Source organism: Sebastes umbrosus, chromosome 16, assembly GCF_015220745.1.
Source record: "Sebastes umbrosus isolate fSebUmb1 chromosome 16, fSebUmb1.pri, whole genome shotgun sequence".
NCBI lineage: Eukaryota > Metazoa > Chordata > Actinopteri > Perciformes > Sebastidae > Sebastes > Sebastes umbrosus.
Window position 1 is genome coordinate 25,912,294 of NC_051284.1, and position 27,537 is coordinate 25,939,830.

General features: G+C 38.5%; 1 protein-coding gene across 1 annotated transcript; it reads left to right on the forward strand.

Moving 5' to 3' along the window:
• Positions 1 to 5,041: 5,041 nt before the first annotated feature.
• dcaf5 (ddb1 and cul4 associated factor 5) lies at positions 5,042 to 27,222 on the forward strand. The gene is made up of 9 exons (XM_037747360.1): positions 5,042 to 5,668; positions 11,940 to 12,083; positions 13,021 to 13,057; positions 13,201 to 13,340; positions 15,307 to 15,436; positions 16,761 to 16,974; positions 20,208 to 20,274; positions 21,211 to 21,338; positions 25,217 to 27,222. The coding sequence occupies exons 1-9, from the start codon at positions 5,461 to 5,463 to the stop codon at positions 26,522 to 26,524; spliced, it is 2,376 nt and encodes a 791-aa protein (XP_037603288.1). The 5' UTR covers positions 5,042 to 5,460; the 3' UTR covers positions 26,525 to 27,222.
• The last annotated feature ends 315 nt before the right edge of the window (positions 27,223 to 27,537 follow it).

A 27,537-nucleotide genomic window follows, 5' to 3' on the forward strand; every position in this document is an offset into this window, starting at 1 on the left:
CGAGTGCCCAGGTTTCACTCTCCGCCATCATTTGTTTTTAATTTGGTGAGGCTGGTTTTAATCACTTGGCCGGCACATTTAATCAAGAATATATATATATATATTTAAAAAAACAAACAAGAGCAGCTGCCTTGTAATGAAATGGAAGATGTTCATCGTATTTTCTAATGAAGAAATTTGGTATTTTCAACAGAGACTGTTGTCGATTCATCGTCTTAACCCTGAAGAAGAAAAGCGTAAACGGCCCCTGAGCTTTATGGCTCTCTGCACTCAATGAAGAAGTCTTATGTGCAATAGACTGAATACTGTGTGAATGGGATTCTGAATAATAACCTGGCACTGACAGAAGATGACATACTGCTCAACCCCTCCTCTTCTTTACTTTCTCTGTCTGGTAAAATTGGCTTCTGGTTTGAAGAGTTTCGCTCCAAAGTGAGACATATGAGAAAATTATTAATAGCACAAAATTAATTCCTTTTTAGATGGTAGTACGGACTGAAAGGAATATGCTGACATTGTGGGAAATTTGCTTTCTGAGAGTTAGATGAGAGGATCGATACCACCCATACCTGTACAGTAAATATGTGGCTAGACACCAGCAGCTGGTTAGCTTAGCTTAGCATAAAGACTGGAAACAGGGGGAAACAGCTAGCCTCCAAAGGTAGCCTAATAAAATCCACCTACCAGCACCTCTAAAGCTCACTAATTAATATCTTGTTTGTTTAATCCGCACAAAAAACAGAATGTAAAAACGACAAGTTGTTGTTTTACGGGGGGATTTACAGGAAATAGTTCGGCACATAACCCCCTGAAAAATCACAACTCGTCGTCCTATACCAACAAATGTTTGTTTTGTTCTTTGGACTATCGTGATATACCGCTACGATAACCGTGATATAATACGAAATATTTATTCATACACATATGATCAAAATAGTATAAATAATCCAGCATCCCTTAAATCATTTTATATGTATGAATACAGACTCTCTCTCCATTCCCCCATGAGAGCTGCAACGATTAATCGACTATTAAATTAATCACCAACTATTTCAATCGGTTTGAGTAATTTTGTTGTTAAAAATGATCCGATTCCAGCTTCTTAAAAGTGAATATTTTCTGGTTTCTTTACTCCTCTATGAAAGTAAACTGAATATATTTGAGTTGTGGACAAAACAAGACATTTGAGGACGTCATCTTGGGCTTTGGGAAACACTGATTGACATTTTTCACCATTTTCTGATCTTTTATAGACCAAACAACTAATCAGTTAAGCGAGAACATAATTGACAGATTGATCGTCAATAAAATAATCATTAATTGCAGCCCTATTCCCTATACTTGTATTTTGAGTGTAGTTCATTTGCCCCCAAAAAAACACGCAGTAAACTAAGTTAAGATGAATTTGACTGATAGCATTTTATTTCAAATTTTTTATAGATATTACGATAATATCGTTATCGTAAATTCTTTTGGCCACGACAATCGTGTAATCTGATATTGTGACAGCCCTACTTCCTCCAGTAAGATAAGCTAAGCTAATCGGCCGCTGGCTGAGGCTTCATATAGCTACAACAGATCTTCTCATCTAACTCTCGATAAGAAAGCAAATATGCTTATTACCCAAAATGTCTAGCTATTCCTTTCAGCTTGTTTTATGAAATGAAACACTTTTTTTTCCCTACAATGTTTATTTTAGAAAGAACCCCACACTCCTCTGACACACTCCGTCTTTTGCTAAAAGCAAATGTGACTTTTGCCAAAGGAATACTCAACAACTGCAGCTCACTCATTACCTGTGTGGTATTATAGAAGACGTCATAATGTAGAGGTGAATGTATTGAAGGTACCTTAATGTAAAGCACTTTTAAATGTTTGTCCATGATAGATTAGTGTGTTGAAACTACCCGGGAAACCTGCAGGTACGACAGACTCACAGATGCACATATAGACAGACACTGTGTCTGCCGTCATATCCGAGCTGAACAACAGCACAAACAGCGGCGAGGTGGCATAGTTTATATGCAAAACAAACCAAGCGTCTGTATCTTCTCAGTGCTGTGTGATACCACTTTCTGCTCAGTGTGAGGCCTCCTTGGACTCTTTAGATTTTAGTTTGATATCCTGTAAGGTTAGCTTACAACGTGTATGTGATGTTAACATTTCAAAAAATGTTCTGTCAGTAGATTTTGCTCAATCTTTCGTTGACTGTTAAGCATAAAACTAAAAAGTATTTTGCTTGTAAAAATTTCTTTCAGTAGCAGTTTCATCATAACCTTTGCCAATTTCTTGATAAGTGCCTAAATTGCTTAATTTTGACAAATCAACATAAATAATTTGTCCCTCGCTAACATGGTGCTGATTCAGCTCGGACAACAACAAAGAAAATATTGATTTTGCAGTATAATGTTCACTGGAGGGAGGTTGGCTCTCAAACATGGGTATGAATGAATAAAAGAAGACTACGGCACGTTCGTGTTGAGCAGACATTTGTTTCTCTGTATAGAAAAATGTTTTAGATGTTTTGGTTTTTCATGTTGTCTCAGAGAAAGGCTTGTTGAAACTGAAAGTTCCCTAAAGACTACCACTGTAATCCCAAAACTTGGAGTAATAAAACTACTATACACACTAAAATGTACTTTTCTTTCCACGTGTGTTTCCTACATTTAAATATAATGTTAATCATCTAAACTGGATAAACTACAGTCAGTGAAGGCAACATAAGCATGAAAAAACGTATCTCATCTTATCTTAAACTTAAGTCATAATACGATCTTTAAACATTTTGCGATATGCTGAGTATTGCGATGCGATACATTGCGATATATTGCGATATATTGCCTTTTTTAACTGCTAATTGTTATACTTGACGTCTGTGTATCGATACAATATTGCCATGCAAAATATTGCGATACTATGCTGTATTGATTTACCCCTAGAAAAAACAATAAATATGTAATGTCATAAAAAGAATTATTAGTATTAGTTATTATATAGTTATTTCCTGAGGTTCAAAGAGAAAACAATCTGACCACAAGGTCCTTAGCTGTCACTCATATCTAATGATCTTCATCAACAGAATAGCTACTAAATGGACTCAACTGCTGTTCCTGAGGTCAATAATAAATGCTGAACCTCAGCTTTAAAGCCAACAAACTCTGAAAGTGCTCAGAAAAAATGAATATTTGAACATCTAAAATTCATTAGTTACTTTACAAACTAATATTTTTACATACAATAATAAGAAGAGCTTATAAAATATGTTTTCTTTTAAATTTAACGACCCAACCAATACAAATACAGCTGAATTAGTCGATCGACAGGAAAATAATTGCCAATTATTTAATAATTGTTTAAGTCACTTTTCATCCAAAAACATTTAATGGTTCCAGCTTGAGAATTGTGACAATTTGCTTATTTTAATCATTTTAATTCATTTTTAATATTTATTGTACTATTGGTTGGCCAAAACAAACATTGTGTCATGTTGGGCTGTGGTGGTATTTCTCACTATTTTCAGAATTTTTACAAACCAAACAATCAATTGATTATTGGAGAAAATAATCTGCAGATTAATCCATAATAAAAATAAACATTTGTTGCACTCCTATCCAAAATAGTTAAAAATTTGAATGAATGTTTTGTTTATGTCTGTGGAAATATCTGACGTTTGGTTCCCACTTCTAACAAGGCTTGTGAGCTAATAGTAAAACAACATTGGTATCACGTCGTATCTCTGTGTCGAAAAAATGGATAAATGGCTGAGATCGACGGTAAGAGCCTGGCAACGACTTGTTGTGAAGTGAATGCAATAAAACAGTGGAGGGAGAATGCGACATCTAGTGGCTCAATGTTATCAATAGCACGTTTAAGTACATTTTCCTTACAAACTTTTACTTAAGTTATATATTCAATGCAGGACTTGTAAGTATAGTGAGTATTTTTACAGTGTGTTATTTGTACTTTTACTTCAGTAAATCTTAAAGGTCCCATATTGTAAAAAGTAAGATTTTCATGTCTTTTATATTATAAAGCAGGTTTAAGTGATTTATAAATACTTTTAAACAATCAAAACGCTCAATCCACAGAGAAATACACACAGCCCGTATTCAGAAATTGTGTGTTTGAAACAAGCCGTTAGGATTTCTGTCCTTTTGTGATGTCACAAATCTACAATATTTAGATTATTACACAGTTTTAAACGTAAACATTCTAAATGACACATGAAACATGACATATGGAGCTGGTGGTATGCGGTTTCGAATAATAAAAAAAAATTGATAAATGGCTGAGATTGACGGTAAGTGCCTGGCAGCGACTTGTTGTGAAGTGAATGCAATGGAACCGGGGATGGAGAATGCGACATCTAGTGGCTGAATGTTATCAACAGCACCTTTAAGTACATTTTCCTGAATATACATACTTTTACTTAAATTACATTTTCAATGCAGGACTTTTACTTGTTAATAAGTATACTGAGTATTTTTACAGTGTGTTATTAGTACTTTCGCTTCAGTAAATCTTAAAGGTCCCATATCGTGCTCATTTTCAGGTTCATACTTGTATTTTGTGTTTCTACTAGAACATGTTTACATGCTGTAATGTTCAAAAAACCTTTATTTTCCTCATACTGTCTGCCTGAATACGTCTGTATTTACCCTCTGTCTCAAACGCTCCGTTTTAGCGCAATTTGACGGAATTGCAACAGAAATGCGTTGCTAGGCAACATCTTGGGTCCATGTGTACTTCCTGTCTGCGGATGACATTCACATACACTGCAACCAGGAAATAAACTGGGACACATTTAGAATGTTTACGTTTAAAATTGTGTCAAGGGTGTAAAGACTGTATTTTCGTGACATCACGAATGGGCAGAAATCCTGACAGCTTGTTTCAAATGCAGAGTTTCTGAATACGGGCTGTGTGTATTTCCCTGTGGATTGAGTGTTTCGATACTTTCACAGTATTTTTATAGGACTTAAGCCTGCTTTATTATAAAAAAACATGAAAATCTCACTTTTTTATAATATGGGACCTTTAATACTTCTTCCTCCAGTGCCAGTTTTATACCAACCTTCAACCTAAAAATGTGGATGATGGTGAATTTAGGAGGTTTACACTTCAGTTCCTCAGGTAGAAACTACTTGGCTGGGGTTCAGTGAAAGGTGAAACATGACATATGGAGCTGATGGTTGGAATCAATGGCTGGTGATGCTGAGTGACAGACAGGGGGAGAGAGAGATCCTCCAACCGGAGCAGGAAGCTGCTGCTGGGACTGGCGGAGAAGAGAAGACAGAGAGGAGGTACAAAACAACGTCGACATCAGCGGGGTTTCCACCATAATGTAGACCCAAAACAGAGCAACAACACACAGCACACCGAGCCAACAACACCTCGATGTGGAGGCTGCAGTGGTGACAGCACAAAGCCGTGGTGTTTATTGTGAGTGCACGGTTTGTAATGAAGGAGCTGCAGGGCTGCGGTATGCGCTCCTCAGTGGGCTTTCTGTCCCGCAGAGCTCTGACCGGACAGCCGCTGATGAAGGAGGAATTCCAGAGACGCAGGCTGGCCGGCTGCACCAGCCTCTTCAAGAAGGACATGCTCGGACACTTCGGCTGTGTCAACGCCATTGAGTTCTCCAACAACGGAGGAGAATGGCTGGTGTCCGGTAAGTTGACAACCCTTCTCTCCTCCTCCTCTCTGAGACTGTTTCAATGTGTTAGCATGCTAGCTGCTAACGAGGCTAACTGGCAGTCAGCTGAACCCCCTCTGGGCTAGCTAGGTTAGCTTAGCATCTCAAGCTAGGTGGCTAACGTCAAAACCCAAACAGGCAGCAGCTCAGAGAGGAGGCAGCCAGCAGATGATCTGTCAGTGCTACAGCTCGTCTCTGTGGCTGATAAAACACACATTTTCCCCCTCTCTGATGGTCTAATCATGTCTGCCTGCTGAAACCACAAAGCTATTTATGTCCTGGGAGGATTAAAAACCATCATCTGGCCTAGTATAACAACCTGAGGCTTACTTTGCACAACAGAGCTAATGAAAGGTTCAGTACATGAACTTGACTACACCTGAACAGGTAAAACTGTTTAGATGCATCTCATTTCTCTGCCACTTTCATTGAACTGAAAGATAAATACTGTTCCTGGTCAGTGTAGTATAATTATTAACTCCTCCTGATCTAGATTTTGCACCATATGCTGCACACAATATGTTTTAATGTTGCCCTTATATACTGGATGTCACATGTAAAAGAGCTTATTTGCAGACTATATTGTTCAGGGCTGCAATCAACTAATGTGCATTAAACAATGATCATTTATTCTATGAAATGTCCATGAATTATGAAATAAATGTCCATCATAGTTTCCCACAGTCTAAGGTGATGCCTTCAAATGTCTTGTTTTCTCTAACCAACAGTCCTAAACCCAAATATATTACATTATATACCAGTTTTCTTTTACTTAAGTAAAAATAGCAATATCATAATGTAGAAATACTCTGTTACAAATAAAAGTCCTGAAACCACAAAGCTATTTATGTCCTGGGAGGATTAAAAACCATCATCTGGCCTAGTATAACAACCTGAGGCTTACTTTGCACAACAGAGCTAATGAATGTTCAGTACATGAACTTGACTACACCTGAACAGGTAAAAACTGTTTAGATGCAACTCATTTCTCTGCCACTTTAATAAGGACCATGAAAAATGACCTCCTGATCTAGATTTTGCACCATATGCTCACACAATAAGTTTTAATTGTGCCCTTATATTCTGAATGTCACCTGCAGAAGAGCTTATTTGCAGACTATGTTGTTTAGGGCTGCAATTAACTAATGTACATTAAACAATAATTGATTATTCAATGATCATTTATTCTATGAAATGTCCATGAATTATGAAATAAATGTCCATCATAGTTTCCCACAGTCTAAGGTGATGCCTTCAAATGTCTTGTTTTCTCTAACCAACAGTCCTAAACACAAATATATTACATTATACCATTTTTGGAAGAAGTATTCAGATCTTTTACTTCAGTAAAAATAGCAATATCATAATGTAGAAATACTCTGTTACAAATAAAAGTCCTGAAACCACAAAGCTATTTATGTCCTGGGAGGATTAAAAACCATCATCTGGCCTAGTATAACAACCTGAGGCTTACTTTGCACAACAGAGCTAATGAAAGGTTCAGTACATGAACTTGACTACACCTGAACAGGTAAAAACTGTTTAGATGCACCTCATTTCTCTGCCACTTTCATTGAACTGAAAGATAAATACTGTTCCTGGTCAGTGTAGTATAATTATTAACTCCTCCTGATCTAGATTTTGCACCATATGCTGCACACAATATGTTTTAATTTTGCCCTTATATACTGGATGTCACCTGCAAAAGAGCTTATTTGCAGACTATATTGTGTAGGGCTGCAATCAACTAATGTGCATTAAACAATGATCATTTATTCTATGAAATGTCCATAAATTATGAAATAAATGTCCATCATAGTTTCCCACAGTCTAAGGTGATGTCTTGTTTTCTCTAAGCAACAGTCCTAAACCCAAATATATTACATTATATACCAGTTTTCTTTTACTTAAGTAAAAATAGCAATATCATAATGTAGAAATACTCTGTTACAAATAAAAGTCCTGAAACCACAAAGCTATTTATGTCCTGGGAGGATTAAAATCCATCATCTGGCCTAGTACAACAACCTGAGGCTTACTTTGCACAACAGAGCTAATGAATGTTCAGTACATGAACTTGACTACACCTGAACAGGTAAAAACTGTTTAGATGCAACTCATTTCTCTGCCACTTTAATAAGGACCATGAAAAATGACCTCCTGATCTAGATTTTGCACCATATACTCAAACAATAAGTTTTAATTGTGCCCTTATATTCTGAATGGCATCTGCAGAAGAGCTTATTTGCAGACTATGTTGTTTAGGGCTGCAATTAACTAATGTACATTAAACAATAATTGATTAATCAATGATCATTTATTCTATGAAATGTCCATGAATTATGAAATAAATGTCCATCATAGTTTCCCACAGTCTAAGGTGATGCCTTCAAATGTCTTGTTTTCTCTAAGCAACAGTCCTAAACACAAATATATTACATTATACCATTTTTGGAAGAAGTATTCAGATCTTTTACTTCAGTAAAAATAACAATATCATAATGTAGAAATACTCTGTTACAAATAAAAGTCCTGAAACCACAAAGCTATTTATGTCCTGGGAGGATTAAAAACCATCATCTGGCCTAGTATAACAACCTGAGGCTTACTTTGCACAACAGAGCTAATGAAAGGTTCAGTACATGAACTTGACTACACCTGAACAGGTAAAAACTGTTTAGATGCATCTCATTTCTCTCATTTCAATACTGTTCCTGGCCAGTGTAGTATAATTATTAACTCTGAAGGAGCATGAAAATGACCTCCTGATCTAGATTTTGCATCATATGCTGTACACAATAAGTATTGTGTATTGAATGTCATCTGCAAAAGAGCCTATTTACAGACTATGTCGTTTAGGGCTGCAACCAACTAATGTACATTAATCAATGATACTTTATTCTATTAAATGTCTATAACATAAACCAGTTTTGGAAGAAGTATTCAGATCTTTTACTTAAGTAAAAATAGCAATATCATAATGTAGAAATGCTCTGTTACAAATAAAAGTCCTGAAACCACAAAGCTATTTATGTCCTGGGAGGATTAGAAACCATCATCTGGCCTAGTATAACAACCTGAGGCTTACTAATGAATGTTCAGTATATGAGCTTGACTCCACCTGACCAGGTAGAACTGTTTAGATGCACCTAATTTCTCTGCCACTTTCATTGAACTGAAAGATAAATACTGTTCCTGGCCAGTGTAGTATAATTATTAACTCTGAAGGAGCATGGAAATGACCTCCTGATCTAGATTTTGCACCATATGCTTCACACAATTGTGTTTTAATTTTGCCTTTATATACTGAATGTCACCTGCAAAAGAGCTTATTTGCAGACTATATTGTGTAGGGCTGCAACTAAGTAATGTGCATTAAACAATAATAAGTGTCCACAAATTATGAAATAAATGTCCATCATAGTTTCCCACAGTCTAAGGTGATGCCTTCAAATGTCTTGTTTTCTTTAACCAACAGTCCTAAACCCAAATATATTACATTATATACCAGTTTTGGAAGAAGTATTCAGATCTTTTACTTAAGTAAAAATAGCAATATCATAATGTAGAAATACTCTGTTACAAATAAAAGTCCTGGGATCACAAAGCTATTTATGTCCTGGGAGGATTAAAAACCATCATCTGGCCTAGTATAACAACCTGAGGCTTACTTTGCACAACAGAGCTAATGAAAGGTTCAGTACATGAACTTGACTACACCTGAACAGGTAAAACTGTTTAGATGCACCTCATTTCTCTGCCACTTTCATTGAACTGAAAGATAAATACTGTCCCTGGTCAGTGTAGTATAATTATTAACTCCTCCTGATCTAGATTTTGCACCATATGCTGCACACAATATGTTTTAATTTTGCCCTTATATACTGGATGTCACCTGCAAAAGAGCTTATTTGCAGACTATATTGTGTAGGGCTGCAATCAACTAATGTGCATTAATCAATGATCATTTATTCTATGAAATGTCCATAAATTATGATATAAATGTCCATCATAGTTTCCCACAGTCTAAGGTGATGCCTTGTTTTCTCTAAGCAACAGTCCTAAACCCAAATATATTACATTATATACCAGTTTTCTTTTACTTAAGTAAAAATAGCAATATCATAATGTAGAAATACTCTGTTACAAATAAAAGTCCTGAAACCACAAAGCTATTTATGTCCTGGGAGGATTAAAATCCATCATCTGGCCTTGTATAACAACCTGAGGCTTACTTTGCACAACAGAGCTAATAAATACATGTTCAGTACATGAACTTGACTCCACCTGACCAGGTAAAACTGTTTAGATGCACCTCATTTCTCTGCCACTTTGATAACTGAAACATAAATACTGTTCCTGGCCAGTGTAGTATAATTATTAACTCTGAAGGAGCATGAAAATGACCTCCTGATCTAGATTTTGCACCATATGCTGCACACAATTGTGTTTTAATTTTGCCTTTATATACTGAATGTCACCGGCAAAAGAGCTTATTTTACCTGAACAGGTAAAAACTGTTTAGATGCATCTCATTTCTCTCATTTCAATACTGTTCCTGGCCAGTGTAGTATAATTATTAACTCTGAAGGAGCATGAAAATGACCTCCTGATCTAGATTTTGCACCATATGCTGCACACAATAAGTATTGTGTATTGAATGTCATCAGCAAAAGAGCCTATTTACAGACTATATCGTTTAGGGCTGCAACCAACTAATGTACATTAATCAATGATACTTTATTCTATTAAATGTCTATAACATAAACCAGTTTTGGAAGAAGAATTCAGATCTTTTACTTAAGTAAAAATAGCAATATCATAATGTAGAAATGCTCTGTTACAAATAAAAGTCCTGAAACCACAAAGCTATTTATGTCCTGGGAGGATTAGAAACCATCATCTGGCCTAGTATAACAACCTGAGGCTTACTAATGAATGTTCAGTATATGAGCTTGACTCCACCTGACCAGGTAAAACTGTTTAGATGCACCTAATTTCTCTGCCACTTTGATTGAACTGAAGGATAAATACTGTTCCTGGCCAGTGTAGTATAATTATTAACTCTGAAGGAGCATGGAAATGACCTCCTGATCTAGATTTTGCACCATATGCTTCACACAATTGTGTTTTAATTTTTGCCTTTATATACTGAATGTCACCTGCAAAAGAGCTTATTTGCAGACTATATTGTGTAGGGCTGCAACTAAGTAATGTGCATTAAACAATAATAAGTGTCCACAAATTATGAAATAAATGTCCATCATAGTTTCCCACAGTCTAAGGTGATGCCTTCAGTGTCTTGTTTTCTCTAACCAACAGTCCTAAACCCAAATATATTACATATATATTATATTACTTAAGTAAAAGTAGCAATATCATAATGTAGAAATACTCTGTTACAAATAAAGTAGTATTAGCATCAAATATACTTCAAGTACCAAAAGTAAAAAAAATATTCATTATGCAGAATGGCCCATTTCAGAATAAGAATTATATATTATTATATTATTGGATAACAATTCTTGATGCATTTAAGTGTTACAGCTGGTAAAGGTGGAGCTAATTTTAATGATTTTATATACTGCTAGCTTGTGAATTTCCCCATTATCTCATCTTATTAATAATAATAATAATAATAATAATAATAATAATAATACATCATGTTTTATTTGTTGATTATATTTTGTATTATTAATTGGAATCTCCAGCTAGTAATTCAAATAAATGTAGTGAAGTAAAAAGTTAAATATTTTTCCTCCAAAATGTAGTGGAGTAGAAGCATTAAATGTAAATACTCAAAGTACCTCAAAATTGTACCTAAGTACAGTACTTGAGTAAATGTACTTAGTTACTTTCCACCACTGGTTTATACTGATATAAAACAAAGAAAAACAGCGAATTGGAGAAGTTGGAACAAGAATGGTTGGAGATTTTGTTTGAAAATGACTAATTATTAATAAGAAATAGTTGCTGTTGAATATTCTGTCGATCCATTAAGTAATTAACCAATTAACCATTGTTTGTAGCTCTAAATCTTTCCTTTTTGTTGTGAATTACTGAAGAGTTTCACTTCTTCAAGTCTGTAATATTGAAATTAACCAGTCTGAGGAGGGAACATCAGTCTGTGGTTGAACTGCAACCTTTTGACAGGGCATCATAACTAGTTTGGAAGCAACTGCTCTAGACTAAATTGGGCATTTTTGTAAGTTGGTGGTGTCAATAATCCATCTTGTTGTGTCTGCAGGAGGAGATGACCGCCGGGTGCTCCTGTGGCACATGGAACAAGCCATCCATGCTCGGGCCAAGCCTGTGAAACTGAAGGGAGAGCACCTGTCTAACATCTTCTGCCTGGCCTTCGACAGCACCAACACAAAGGTCTTCTCTGGAGGTAAGAGCAAAACAAACACAAACTACATGTAATCTCCGCTCTGTCACAACAACAAGCTTTATTCCTCATCCTTGCCCTTTGACCTGTGAAGGTGTTATGTGGCTTGTTGTCTCTGTGGGGCGTGAAGGTAAAAGGTACATCTGATTGTATGAGAAAACTTTGATGCACTCGGGGATGCAGTTTTTTGATGAAGAAAAAGTGAATTAACTTAGAATGAATTAATGGAGCAGTGAAACCAGCGTGGAGAAGTGGACCGGAAAGACCTTATCGGCTTATCTTAGTTTTTACATCATCAGCAAGCAAAAGATTAGATAAAATGTTTAAATTATAGTTTTATGTACATTTAAGTGATTGCATACATGTTGTAGTTACTTTATTGCACATTGAAGATGGTGGATGGGAAAATCTAAATTTTCTAAGATGCATGAGTTGCTGATAGAGCTGCCACTAACGATTATTTTAATTATCGATTAATCTGTCGATTTTTTTTTCTCTCCATTAATTGATTAGTTGCTTGGTCTATAAAATAGGGAAAAATATCAATTGGTGTTTCTTAAAGCCCAAGATGACGTCCTCAAATGTCTTGTTTTGTCCACAACTCAAAGATATTCAGTTTACTGTCATAGAGGAGTAAAGAAACCAGAAATGCAATTACTCAAATCAATTATCAAACTAATCGATTAATCGTTTTCAGCTCCAGTTGCTGAATTATTATGTTTTGGAGGCATGTGGTGAATGCTGCTACTGTCAAGCCGCCATGCAAATAAGTTGAGAGGAAATATTGATAATGGTGTATAAAGATTTAGTTGATAGATAATTAACTAACCAACCACACAATCTAAAACACGCCTGAAGGCCAAACTAGTTTTGCATCATTACAGCAGAGCATTTCTCCTTCACTTTGTGATCCACAGTTTGTCTGTTTGTTGTTTTGCAGGAAATGATGAACAGGTGATTCTTCACGATGTGGAGAGGTGGGTAAAATATCACAAATCATACTTGTTAATGTAGCATCAAAACATTTTGATATACTCATATATAAAAAGCTTTGTTGGCTAACGTATTTACATTTACACTCACAAATCAATTAACATTTGGATGATTGTTGTTCCTGCAGAAGAGAAACTCTGAACGTGTTCCTGCACATCGACGCCGTGTACAGTTTGTCTGTCAGCCCGGTCAACGACAACGTGTTCGCCAGCTCGTCTGACGACGGGCGTGTTCTCATCTGGGACACCCGCGAACCGCCAAGCGCAGGTAAGTGGAGGAGGCGTGTGTGTTCCCATGAAGCTCATTGGTTGATGACAATAATAATAACTTTAATGCTTGGTGATGACATGTTTAACGTTTATGCTTCGGGCTACAGGGCTTATAGTAATAAAGCACAAGTCGGATAACTCACACACACCTGGGATGTGATTTCTCATATTCTAAATATATATACTGCTGTCATCCTAAATTTGCTGCACCGGAGGATAAATGAATAAGTTATAGAGTCGGTGCTCAGTCTGGTAAGAACACTGTGGATTAGTAAAGTTGGCTTAATTGCATGAAAATGAACCTCTACAGTGGTCTTAGAGATAATAAAAACAGAGCTTGTCTCTAAAGCATGTCTTCTCTGATGTTGTCTCTTTATGGTTGTAATTAAAGAGCGATCAAACGGTGTATTTTAAGAGACTGAAAAGGGTGTTTAGTACCTCATGATGGGACTTAGTGAGACTTGTTGATAACTTTAAAAATGCAGTGGATCAACTTGCATGACGTCCACATCCTGCTATTTTTGAAGCCTTCCTTGTGACCGAGTTGGCCTAATAATACATTTAGCAGTGATCAGTGCTCCGTGTCTGCAGCCAGCAGGCTTTTTATGTCCGTCTGTTACAACACTCACAGTTTCAAAGGATGAACGTTACATACAAATGTTTCCACACTACTTCCTTTGTTAGTTGAGCTGTCTCTCTAAATATAAGTGGTGTTTTAGTATTAATGCTACTGTAGCCATAAGTATAATGCATCTAAATAAGTAAATACACCCGGGATGGGGAATGTTCTGATTCAATTGTTGACTGACAACGTGCAACAGTGATGTTGAGCGTTGTGGGACAGGCTGGTGAGTTGACTGCCCTCACCTGGAGTATAACTGCATCGTATCAAATCCTGTAAAACATAAAACTCTGATAAATATATGCAAAAATTCTATCTTCCAATGTTATAAATCTGTAGAAATTCAACATTACGTGAGGAAAAATCTGTTTTTGTGGCATTAATCTGACAAAAATGACATCGCCCTGGTTCCCTCAACAAAAAGCCAATGGGATTATTCCATTGGGTTTTGGATTATTGCAGAAAATAAGCTCTGTGGCAAACAAACGTTTATGATACTTGCATGTTTTGTTCAGCAAGATAATCTCCACTAAAGAACACCACTTTTATGATTTTTGAAGTGTAAACGCAATCGCCATATCAAAAAGATAACGTTAGGCTATAAACAAACTACACCACGGTCGCATGACTTCACATCACCACCACTAACCTGAAGGCGGACTGGGGTTCGTCGTGTTGACGTTTAGTAGTCTCATTTAGCCACTTGTTAGCAACCACCTTTCTTAAGACATACAATATAAAAGCTTCAAAATTCATGAGTGGGATTTTTACTGACATATTTTATATTGTAGAACAAAACGTTAAACTCTCTTAAGCTTGTGTTAAGACCTTATTTCAAGCATCTATCTAAAAACCCATTCAAAAAACCCACTGACTTCCAGACGAGGGAACCGGAAGTGCTAAAATACTAACGCATTTCTGTGTTTTAGGACTCATTCCTGCAGCACTCTATGCAACTCTAACATACTGATGTTAGCCAGGTATAATGATCACCATGTTAACCATCTTAGTTTGGTCTGTTTGCATGTTAACATTTGCTAATTAACATTAAAAACAATTAAAAAAACAATAAAAAAGTAGAGCTGAGGCTGATGTGAATGTCATCAGTTGCGTCTTTAGATGATGGTGCTAGACGAAAGGTCACAGGATCCCCAAAGTCATTAGGAAACATCATCTGGACGCCATGAATGTCAGTGAAAAAGTTTGTGCCAAAATGTGAACCGATATTGACTTCCCTAGAGCCGTGCTTCTCACGTGTCTAAAACAAACTGTCACAGAAGTTGACAGCAGTGTTAATAATCATGTAATCATGACTCATTATGATCTCATATCATTCCTGTAGAGCCATTCTGCCTGGCCAGCTACCCGTCGGCCTTCCACAGTGTGATGTTTAACCCCGTGGAGCCCCGGCTGATCGCCACCGCCAACTCCAAGGAGGGAGTTGGATTATGGGACATCCGCAAACCTCGCAGGTTAGACCCTTTCTCCCAGCTTCTAAAGTTTCTATCTCTCGACCCAGTTTTATGGTTCCCTGCGGGGAAATTATCTTTTATTGCTGCATCACTGAAAAATATTACAAGTATGCAAATAAAGCACAGAGGAGGTAATAAATCAAAGACAAAATAATAATCGCAGAGTTAATAAAACAGTCAAAGCATTTAAGTAGTAAAATAGACAAAAAATGTTTTTGTGAGGTTAAATAAATTCATCTTATCTTGAATTTATCTTCACTTTAGAAGATTGGAAAGTGGAAAAATGTATTATCTATGTTTGTGAATTCAAGTACATTGTTACTGAGATGTCAAGATTGTATTTAATATATTTTAATGGTTGGTTCAAATGTGTTGTTAATATTCATTTTTATTTTGGACAGTCAGTCTATGAGTTGTTTGTATCAGCAGAGTCAACGTCCTCATCTGCTCGTGTGGTGCATCGTGTGTCCACCAGGTGGCGCTGTTGTTTCACTGTTAAACTAATCACCACTGGTCCTCTGCCAGCTGCAAAAACCAAATGTTTACACCAAATAAAATAACTGTGAAAACACTTTGGCTGAGTGTGTGTTTAAACATACTCAGGTTTGGTTAGGTTTTGGTTACCAGAACACAAATGATGCACTTCCAGTAAAAGTAAGCACTGAGTCATTTCTCCTCCTCCGCTGATGGCTCTGCCTCTCTCTGCAGCGTGGGCTTGTTTACAGCTAGAAAGTCCCTCGATTCACTATTAAGTTTAAAAATAGCTTCCAGTTGAAGTGTTTTTAATGAAATATCTGTTTTATTTCATCATTATAATTTAATATCGACAACTCTCCGCAAATCCTCTGATGGTGTTTTTATGTCAGTTGCATTTAATCATGTTTTTTTGTGACACCATTTATTAGTTTCTTTTGAAAAGCGCTTTTTAAAAGCTTCAAAGTGTTTGAAAAAAATTGGAACATCAATACCCAGAAAATCATGTTTTCCAACCCGACCGGAGTGTGACGACTTTATGTCAAAGGAAAGTGTAATAGATAAATGGATGTGTTCTTAAGGTTCTTAATCTCAATAAAGATATTGTTGGAAAAAATAGACAATTCCCACAAATAAAAAGACTCATTATAATAAGTAATATCACAATTCTTTACAATAACATGGATATAAAAACAAACTCAGCTCTGTTAGAGATTAGAGTTGGGATGCTCATCTCTTCTGAAGTCTCACTTTGGGATTTAGTTTTCAATAGATTTAAAAAAACGAGGATTGGTGCATACAAGTTTTACCAACAGTAGCTCTAATATTTTCTTTCCTTCTGTTCTGTCAGCTCGTTGCTGCGTTACGGAGGCAGCATGTCCCTGCAGAGCGCCATGAGTGTCCGCTTCAACAGCACCGGCACCCAGCTGCTGGCGTTGCGTCGCCGCCTGCCGCCCGTCCTCTACGAGCTGCACTCCCGCCTGCCCAGCTTCCAGTTCGACAACCAGGGCTACTTCAACTCCTGCACCATGAAGAGCTGCTGCTTCGCTGGGGACAAAGATCAGGTGGGTCATCAGAACCCTGAACTAAAACTCAATCATTGTTACTACTAGTGGAGACGATAGGAACTTGGTTAATAAAGTCAAATTAAATACCACCTACATACAGGGAAATAAATGTATGATATGTTCTACAGGACGTCTAAAATTTTCCATTTCACCTACATGTGCAGCCATAAACGCAACGTCTTGCATATGATATAACATCACTGTGGCTCTCAGGGGAGTGCTTTAGCTCCTGATAGATCAAAACAAACAGTGGAGACATTGTTTTATATGACGTCGGTGGTTGCTTTTAATGTAAAGAGAATATTGGGAACATGTGGGACCAATAGAAATAAAAATAGAATTATTTCCTTCTGTGAAATCGGTACTTCTCAGTGTTGGAGGAACACCAGAAGCCCCTGAACTCAGCCAATGGTCCTCCCGTTGGTCCTGCTCAGACATGACATCACCCTGCAGCCATGTTTATTATGTTAACATTATTCTCATGTGTCAGTGGAGCTCATAAAGACTTAAAAATGATCCTTCTCTACATGAGTGAAGGATGTAGTTTAAAGGTTACTGAATCGGGTCTGGACTTTGAATCTGCTCACTTGCTGCCAAGCTTTTGAGGAAGACCATTGATCTCTGATTGATCAGTGGAAATACTGGATTTGTTCTAATTTTTGCACCATTTTGATCAAGTTTCTTGATTTGTCAGGTATTTGATTTCCATGGAAATCTAATATATCACGATTATAATGATATCACAAAAAATAATTACTTATACAGTGACAATTTTATTCATATCACCCACCCCTAATGAGTGTGAGCTTATTGGCTGAGAGCGTTTTGGTGGGTTTTGAGAGCCACTGCGAGCCACGCTTTCAGTTTGAGATCAAAATTAATTAAAAATTCTTAAACCAAAAAGTAAACTTTTGGATCTTTATGCCAAATATTTCATAGAAATAAAAAAGAACAGGTGACAAAAGAAACCATAACATGTGACAAAGGCCGTGATCGAGGTTTGGCCAGATGATTATGCTTGTTTAAGCCGGAGCTTTATCCCACCGTTGGCCTCACAGTACAACAAGTTTCAGAGACATCCTCATATAGACCCAGAACCACAGACAGCAGAGGATTTTCTCAGAGTGACGTGAAAGCAGAGGAGCAGGGTGGCAACTAACCACAGAAAAATGATGGAAAGGAAAGAGGGAGGGAGTTCTGGGTGTGACATTCCTACTTGACGTGTCCTCTGGGAACCCGAGGCGGAGCACACAGGTGTTCAGTTCACAGTGTGTTCATGTGCCCCGGAGCTACAACCATATGAGTAACAATGATACGATCTTTCATCACCGCAGAGCTTTTTATGTTGGTTCCTTTTAGATAAAGACATATCGCTACTTTTCCATCCCAAAAAAGTAATACAGTGACTTTAGGAAGTCCCTGAAAAAGTAAAAACCCGCAGAGAGAGAGACCAGCAGAATGTTTACAGAAAGGAAAATTGAAGACATTTGTTTAAATCATCGGCAGATAAAACGGCACAAAAATAATTCACAACTTGACAGAATGTCAGAAAAACAGCAGCACAAGACAAGGTCATAAAACAAATGTAAATGATTTAACAAAAATGTGGCTCCAGATGGTAAAATGAGTCCTGACAGACACTCCAATTAAAAAGAAATGAGCTAAAAGAAAGAAGAAAAGAGTATAACTTAAACTTAAACTGTATTTCAATCGTCACATACATACAGGTACATACATGAAATTTGACCTCTGCATTCATGTTAGTGTATAATCACCTGAAACTAAGAATGTTTTCGTTAGCTTAGAATGAGTCCTTCATATCTACATAGGAAGCAGGTCCTCTTCACAGAGTCCGCCATGTTGCTCCACCATGTTTCTACAGTAGCCCAGAACGGACAAACCAAACACTGGCTCTAGAGAGAAACTTTCAAGTTTTTTACGCTACCAGAGTGTAAAACCGTGGTACCGCCAGCCGCCGTCTGACTTCCGTTGCTCCTAAAGTAGTGTTATTATGGTATGGATGGCCTCTGAGTGAGGCGAACAGCGTTACCACAGTTTTGCACTCAGCGGCTCAAGTTACCACAGTCTTGGGAAGGGAGGAGTGAGCGGAGGGGTACTCAGTTAGTTGCAATCTGCAACCACACCACTAGATGCCGCCAAATCCTACACACTCTACCTTTAAATACTTGTTTATTGTTAAATGCACAGAAGGGCGAAAATGGCGGCACAAGATAGAGTACTCGCTCTGGATGAAGGGAAGGCCGAAGCACGTAGAAAGAGAGGACGGACCCCGCCGGTGTATTTGTCCCGCCCCTCCTCAATTGTTATTGGACGGCTGGGTAAAAAGTGACAGCGACAAGCACAGCGTTTTACTCAAAGTTGAACATTCTTCAACTCGCGGCGTCCAGAAAAAAACACCAGACTTGCAGCGCTCAGCCCAGAATAAACACTCAGCGCCTCGTCACGCTGCAGGCGTTTGTTGCAAAGTGTAAATATGCAGCACTCTTATTACATTCAACCTGGCGGGTGCTTGCCTTCCACTGCAGTTGGCTTGTCAAAAGCACGGTATTGCATTATTGTGGTTATTGCGACAGCCGTAGCAGTGTGCTGCTGTGAAGCGCCCGGCAAGCAACTTATGGTTCTGTGTCTCGCTCAGGGACACTTGGATGCGGACAGGAGGTGCCGGGTACCGAACTCCTGAGCCACAGCCGCCCCCAAACAGTATTTTCCACTGGGAGTCGAACCAGGAAACCTAACCACTAGACCATATGGAAAATATAAATATAAGTAGAGGAGGATATAGATGTGGATATGGATGGTTATGAAGACCAATTTGTACTGGTATTTCTATCAGAGATTACAGTCAGTGCAAAAAGTCAGCTTCTAGCCCTTCTTTCCCTACATGTCGCTTTAAGGTATATACGGTATATATAAGAACCAAGCACATCCCCCCACCCTGGCGCTGTCAAAACTTACCTTAAGCGACAGCCTTAAGTGGAACCATCTGTTTACAAAGTCTAATAACAGTTCAGACGAGGAGCAGGAGCTGCGTTCGGGTCAGACTGTCATGTCATGTCAGGAGCGTGTTTGATCCACTGCGATAAGATCTGGTGGGTTTGTGCTGTATATTGACCCCCCAGGGTTTGTTTCTCTCAGGTCTGATGGAAAGTTTTGTCATAAGAAACGGAGCAGACTTAAATCTCTAAACATCCCTCTGTTTTCCTCTTCAGTACATCTTGTCTGGGTCCGATGACTTCAACCTCTATATGTGGAAAATCCCGAAGGACCCAGAAGCAGGTGAGTTACTGAATCTGTCTGCATATTCATGGGGATGTTTGCCATGATTTACCTTGAGCTTTGCATCTCCACATGAGATTGAATCATATTGTTCCCATTTTCGTCCGTCTACTCTGCTAAATACTTTGTTTTATTTTGTATTTGTTTAATTTCACAACGTTCATCCGGAAATCAGGGTTTGATAACGAACGTACCGCAACTTACAAATAGCTGGTTTTAAGGACACAGTTTTTGTGATTCCCGCAAGGTTAAAGATTTCAGTGGCGTCAGTCAGGGTTGGCAAAACAAACCTCATTGACCTCCAGTCTCTGTAAGTTTTAGCCCCAGAAAGAATGATGGACGTCTCTGTGCTCTCAGCCCAGACTGTGGTTTCCCCTCAGTTCATTTGGTCACAATATACTCTCCAATCATGAGTAACTATCGGATATCCTATATCAATGTTGTCTCTTTTTATAGTCTTGGTTCGGTTTAAGTTCTTACTCGTAAACTTTTCTTGAATTTAAATGTGTTCACCTGTCCTACCTAACTAAAAAAGCAAAGGTAATTTAATGCTGAAAAGTTTAATATATGAACTGCTCCACTCTGTGAACAATCCTCAAATCGAATTACTCTGAGAAGAAAATCCCAAAAATGCAGCAATCCAGGAATGTGGTCGTTTGTAGCTCTGTAGCACCACCTGACACATTTATGGATTTTATTACTCACGCTGAAAATATGTGCACCGGGCCTACTTGGTGTCAGACTAATGGCTTATTATGAGGATTACATTACTGCTGTATTTCACAGTCTGTGTTTTCTGAAGCAGGTTGAATAATCATCTTCGCACAGCTGGTTGTGTTTGTTTTAGTGAATCCTTGTATCTCTGTGACTCTGAGCTCATGTGTTTAGTCTGCTAGTATCATGTTAAACAAACCCACATCATGTTCTCCCTTCAAGGAGGCGCCGGGCGTGTGGTGAACGGGGCATTCATGGTCCTGAAGGGTCACCGCTCCATAGTGAACCAGGTTCGCTTCAACCCTCACACCTACATGATCTGCTCCTCCGGCGTGGAGAAAGTCATCAAGGTTAGTAAAAGAACATCATTTCATTGTTTTTAAGAAAGAAGGTTCAGACATTTGTGTTTTTTTAGACGCCTGAAGAGTTACAGAGAGGTAAATCAACTGTAGCGTCAGGATTAGGCCTGTCACGATAATTACATTAATGACTTATCGTACGATATATGGACATGACCTCGCTAATTTTTATGTTATCGACTTATCGTACAATATATGGACATGACCTTGATCATTTTTACAGTATCGACTTATCATACCATATATGGACGTAACCGCGATCATATTTACGTTATTGACTTATTGTACGATATATGGACATAACCTTGCTAATTTTTATGTTATAGACTTATCGTACGATATATGGACATGACCTCACAAATTTCTACATTAGCGACTTATCATACCATATATGGACATAACCTTGATCATATTTACGTTATTGACTTATTGTACGATATATGGACATGACTTCGATCATTTTTACATTATTGACTTATCGTACGATGTGTGGACGTAACCTTTATCATTTTTACGGTATCGACTTATCAGACAATGCATGGACATAACCTCGATAATTTTTGCGCTAACGACTTATCGTACGATACATGGACATAGACTGTATAGAAGTGATTGTGGACTATGGTTGTGAAGCCTCGTGTTCGGCATTTTGGCTTTCACCATCGTGATTTTTTTGGCCGTTGCCATCTTGCTTTTTTGCAACCAGAAGTGATACGAGAGGGTGGACTAGGACTGAATGCTGAATAAGACATTTTTAGGCGACCAAAATGTTACAATTAACTTTCATGAACTGAAAACACTATGAAAGGGTTAAAGTTGTAAAGACGAAAACACGGTCAAAACCCAGACCGGACAACGCCGTGTTAGCGACCTTCAATCACAAGGTAGCCACGCCTTAACGCATCCCATGCTTTATGGTCTATTTGACTCTGAATGGGACCATAATTTACTAAATGAACATCATGCTGTATTGAAGAAGACTTAAAACTAGTGATTGAGACCATAAACTCATGTTTACAATGTTTACTGAGGTAATAAATCAAGTGAGAAGTAGGCTCATTTTCTCATAGACTTCTATACAATCAGACTTCTTTTTGCAACCAGAGGAGTCGCCCCCTGCTGGCTGTTAGAAAGAATGCAAGTTTAAGACACATTGTGTTTTTGTTTGTTTACATAAGAATGTCACCAACATTTTAGCAACATGATGCCAGAATAAACAGCAGGGTTTATCCTACCAGAAAAAAAAAACTAGGTGGAGATACATTTTGCGCTGCTTCTGTCCCCTCGTCTGCTTTCTCTGTCGGAGTTTTCGGAATTTTATTTTTATTTTTGTGACAATATATCGTCTAACAAAAGTAGTTATCGTGTCAGGCCCGGTCCGGATGATGCAGTGTTTGGAGAAATTGTTCTGTAAGTGGACAGACTAAATTTGAGTCTTTGTCCTCAGATGTTCAGACAGTAGACGTGCCCTTAAGTGAGTCATTGATCTCCAATGACACGACACAGTAACTGACTGAGCTCCGACTTCCCTCTGTGGAACGCGGAATGAAAAAAAAAAGATGTATTTCCCCCTATTATTGACTGTCGTCTGTAACAGATGACGTTGGACAGTGTTCAAAAACTGGGTCATGGGAAGATATGAATGGTTCCAGTATTTCTGAAACCAGACCCAGACTGTGATATACTGCCAGCCTTTCAAAAGTCTCCGTAGCCTGGAACAAATACTGAAGTCTTCATAAAAATACCAGTAAATCAAGTATTATTGCAAAAGCTGTCACTGTAGTTTAACCTTGATTAGGCTGCAACATCAGTTTTATTTAGTAGTTTAAAATTAAAAGAGTTTATTTCGATCTGTTAACTTCATCGACGAGAGCCTGCAGTTAAAAAACACTCTTCACCACATTAAGATTTTACGCTGTCGGAATAACAATCGTAGCACAGCAGCTGTGCTCCTGTACTATGAGTCTTATTCAGCTTTCTGAGTCACTGTGTTGTCCTGGTGTTGACCTTATGAATAAACCAGGCAGCATTTGAAGTTGGCTGAATGTCCCACTGATTTTTGGCTGACTCACTTGAACTTCATCAGTCAGTTATTTTGCTCAGAGAAACAGAACACATGTTGTTTTGTTATCAGCGAGCAGTCCACTCCCACTAAGTTGTTCTTATTCTGTTCCTCTGCGGCTGAAAATGAGTGCAAGAAGAAAAATAAAGAGCACCTCTGGTTGTCCGTTTTAGTTGTGTAATAATTAGGCAAACCCAAAACCATAGTTACGCTAGTGATACTTATCGATACTGAATATTTGAAATGGTTTCAATACTCATTTTCCACAGTATCGATACACCAGCTGTGTTTTCTGCTCTCTCTTCTTTCCGACAGCAAATAAAAATAAAACATTTTTGGAATTGAATATCAATATTTTTTTTTAAGGTATTGTATCAAAGTTAGAAATTCCAGTTTATTGTGACAGCACTAGGTTACACTAATGAAAAGTTATCTTTAAATAGCATCATATTAAACATAAAAAAGCTATCATTTATACATATGTAAGCTTTTACAAGGTTTTTATCACAGAGCTATGACTTTATGACAAAATAGTAATTATAATAGGAAAGAAGTTTTCTGCTTATTGTACTTAACTTAATGACATTTGGTATTATTTATTATTATTTTTCAAACAGTATATTTATTCTCTTTAAACAACATAGTTATAAGACAAGACATACCTTAAAAAGTATGTATATATGTACACTTCAAAAGTATATACTGTATAACAGAGGCCAAAACAAGACCAGACAGAAAATTAAAAAAATAATAATTTAAAATGAAATAAGATAAAATTTAAAAAATAATTTAAATAATAATTAAAAAAATAAATACATAAAATAATACATAAAAAATAAATAAATAAAATTTGTGTTGGAGGACATTTGGTTTTATTAGTCATCAGTTTTCAGTCACTGTGTGTCTGTCATTCTCAATCATAATAACTGGAGACGAAAAGAGGCCGATGAATTACTATATCTATAACCTTTCGTCCCAAATGTTACAAAATTCCCAAAACAGTTTTATACTCACCCAGGCAAATAAAAAGTAGCCCAGTTGGGCGGAATAAATGCTTAATCTTGCAACACTCTATCCCATAGTTGTTTCTTCATATGATAACATGATTAATGACTCAACACATCTAACGTGATCTGTCACACGGGTATCGTATCATCGTCTTGTCACGTTGACATCGTGGTTTATGTTTGTGAAAACATATTTTGTCAAATAAAGTTACATTTGTCCGAAAACAGCTGGATTGACACTTTTGTCCAAACATACATTAAAAACTTTGTTAATGATAGTTTAATTTATAGAGTCTATATGTCTAAAATGCTCTCTTGTTCTCTCTGTGTATTCATTTGAATAGACTTACTCCAACTTTATCAGGTTAAGTTAATCAGAAAATGCGGTTTCTTAGTCTGATTTTTTTAATTTGTCCTTGCAGACAGTCTAAAAATCCAGGTAGTAGAAGGAGAAACTGTTCACACAAAAGCATTCGTACAAGGGTAGGAAAGATTCAGCTTCTTCTTTGTCAGTTCAGTAACACAATCGCTCTGTTTTGTACATTTTACTGTACAGAGTGAAAGGTGATCCAGGTCCAGGTGTTCTGTAATAAGAGGCTATCAATAACGGAGAATCTGTCAAACTGACCCGGGCCTCTCCGCTTCACTTTTTCTCCATCCATTTTTCATTCTGTCTTTCTGCCTTGTAATCTGTCCAACTTTAAATCTGTCTTTTTTTCTTTGTCTCCATCCTCTTCCTTTACCGACCCGTCCACATCTCCCTCCTCCGTTCCTCCCCATTGTTTCTAAATCCGTCTCAGGTGTGGAGTCCCTACCAGCAGCCGGAAAGTCTAGGTGACCTGGATGGCCGCGTGGAGGACAAGTCCCGCAGCCTCTACACCCATGAGGAGTACATCAGCCTGGTGCTCAACAGCGGCAGCGGTCTGTCCCACGACTACGTCAGCCAGTCCATCCAGGAGGACCCGCGTATGATGGCTTTCTTTGACTCGCTGGTGCGTCGAGAGATCGAAGGCTGGAGCTCAGACTCCGACAGCGACCTGAGCGAGGAGGCCATCATGCAGCTCCACGCCCGGGGTCGTCGCACCACAAGGCCCACGCCAACGCCTCCCATCGCTGTCTCCGCTGCCGGTCATCAAAGTGACTCTGATAACTCGTCTTCCTCCTCTCTGGCTGGACCCGACGCCTCAGGAGGGGAAGAGCAAGCCGAAGCAGAGGTGGAGGAGCGGCCGAGGAGACGAAGCAGGCATCAGCGGCTTCAGTCCGGCTTCCTCGTGAATGAGGACTCAGACTCAAGTGAGTTTTGGCTCGACCCCATGCCCCGGCCTCGCTCCCCGAGCCCTAGAGACAACTCCACGCTGTCCAGCCCCACCTCCTCTCCTTCGCTTCCCGTCGGAGCCTCCAGCTCCTCCACATCCACTTCCAGCTCCAGCAGCGACGACGAGGAGCGCCGCAGCGCGGTGAGGCGGCGCAACGTCATGAGGCGACGGCGCATGCATGTCGTTTCCAGAGCTGGGGATCGACCCGAGTCTGTGCAGACTCTGTTTTCCGCCATCGACTCCTGCAGTTACCCATCGATAGCGATTGAGGATCTGTCTTCCTCCTCGTCAGGCGAGGTACAAAACTCTCTCCAAATCAAGACCGGAGCTGGCGGCGCCAGAGATGACGAGAAATGTCTGAGCCCTTCTGACTTTGTGTGTCTGAGCCCGGTAATGTCCCCCGAGAGCCAAGAGAACGAGGAAGGGAGTGATAGCAGGACTGAGCTGGAGAGACTTCCAGCTGCGTCTCGGCGGTCGCTGGATGGACGCAGGACTGAAGAAAGGGCTGCTACCAGCTCCGATAGCGGAGAGGCGTGTAGCAGCTCGGTGGCTTTAGACTCTCCGAGTCGACACAGCCCCGGAGTGAACGGGCGACACCGGACTGTAGCACCTTACGTGAGAGAAAACCTCCATGTCTCCTCAGAGTCAGAGGAAGAGACTGGCGTTACACCTGAAGACACCCGGCCACCGAGAGAAAAAGGCCTGGCGCAGAGCGCTCTGAAACGGACTCATGTGGGATCAGAGGAGGGCGAGTCGGGCTGCTCGCCCTCAGAAAAGAAGCTAAGAACATAATGACACCTCTTTCTCATCCCGGAAAAGAAACCATTTGTTAACAGACTTAATTTAGGAAGTGGGTTTTTTATGGGTTTTTACAACTCAGCTTTTTTCATTTTTGCGTCTCACAGTCATGTGACATGTCATGTGAACTGATTATGAGCAGAAGACATTAAGGAACTTTTGTTTTCCGAACAAATGAATTGGACAATGTCATCATTTTTTTTTGGTCAAACCAGAGATGACAATAAAAGATGGAAATATGAAACGAGCTAAATATCATTAATAACAATGATATTTTAATTGAAACACATTTATTTTCATGCAGCATCAGTGTTTTTTTCTATGCTCTGGTTACAGAAAGCTCCACCCAGGATTTGGAGCTCCTCCAACCATAACAACAAAAAGGTCTTACGGAGGACAAAAGCTTTGCAGCATTTTAATTTCAACAGTTTCACACAGAGCATAAATCTGATTGGGCTTATTTTTTAATTTTTAAAGTGATTCTCGGGCTGAGACTGCTTCAGGGTTTCTGAAGAATTGACTGTGTGAAATCTTAAGGAGCCCTATTTGTTTAAGCTGTGCATTGAAATCATTCTTGTTTCTTCCACCAATTGTTTTTTGTCTCATTATCCCAGCCCCTGGGTACCATTACAAGCCAGCGCTCGCTTTTGTTTTCTTGCAATTAAAGAATAATTTGTTCTCCAGTGACAAAACCACGACTTCTTCCTGAGGCTTCGCTGATTCACAATTTTTGAGTTTGATTGGTGAAACGTTTTACTGTTCTATGACACACATCTGTCTTGAAATGATGGAAAACAAGTTGTTTAGCTGTAGGTTTGGGTTCACTTCACTAGTACCTACTGCTGACAGAGTTACCATGGCAACACAGCTTCAACACCGCTGTGAAAGAAATCTGTTCAGCTGGCCGTGACCTTGAGCAGACAACGTCGGCCGGAGTAGAATATGTTATTGACTGAACTAAAAGCTATCTTTGCTTTCAATAAAAGAATAGTTAAATCAGTTATCAG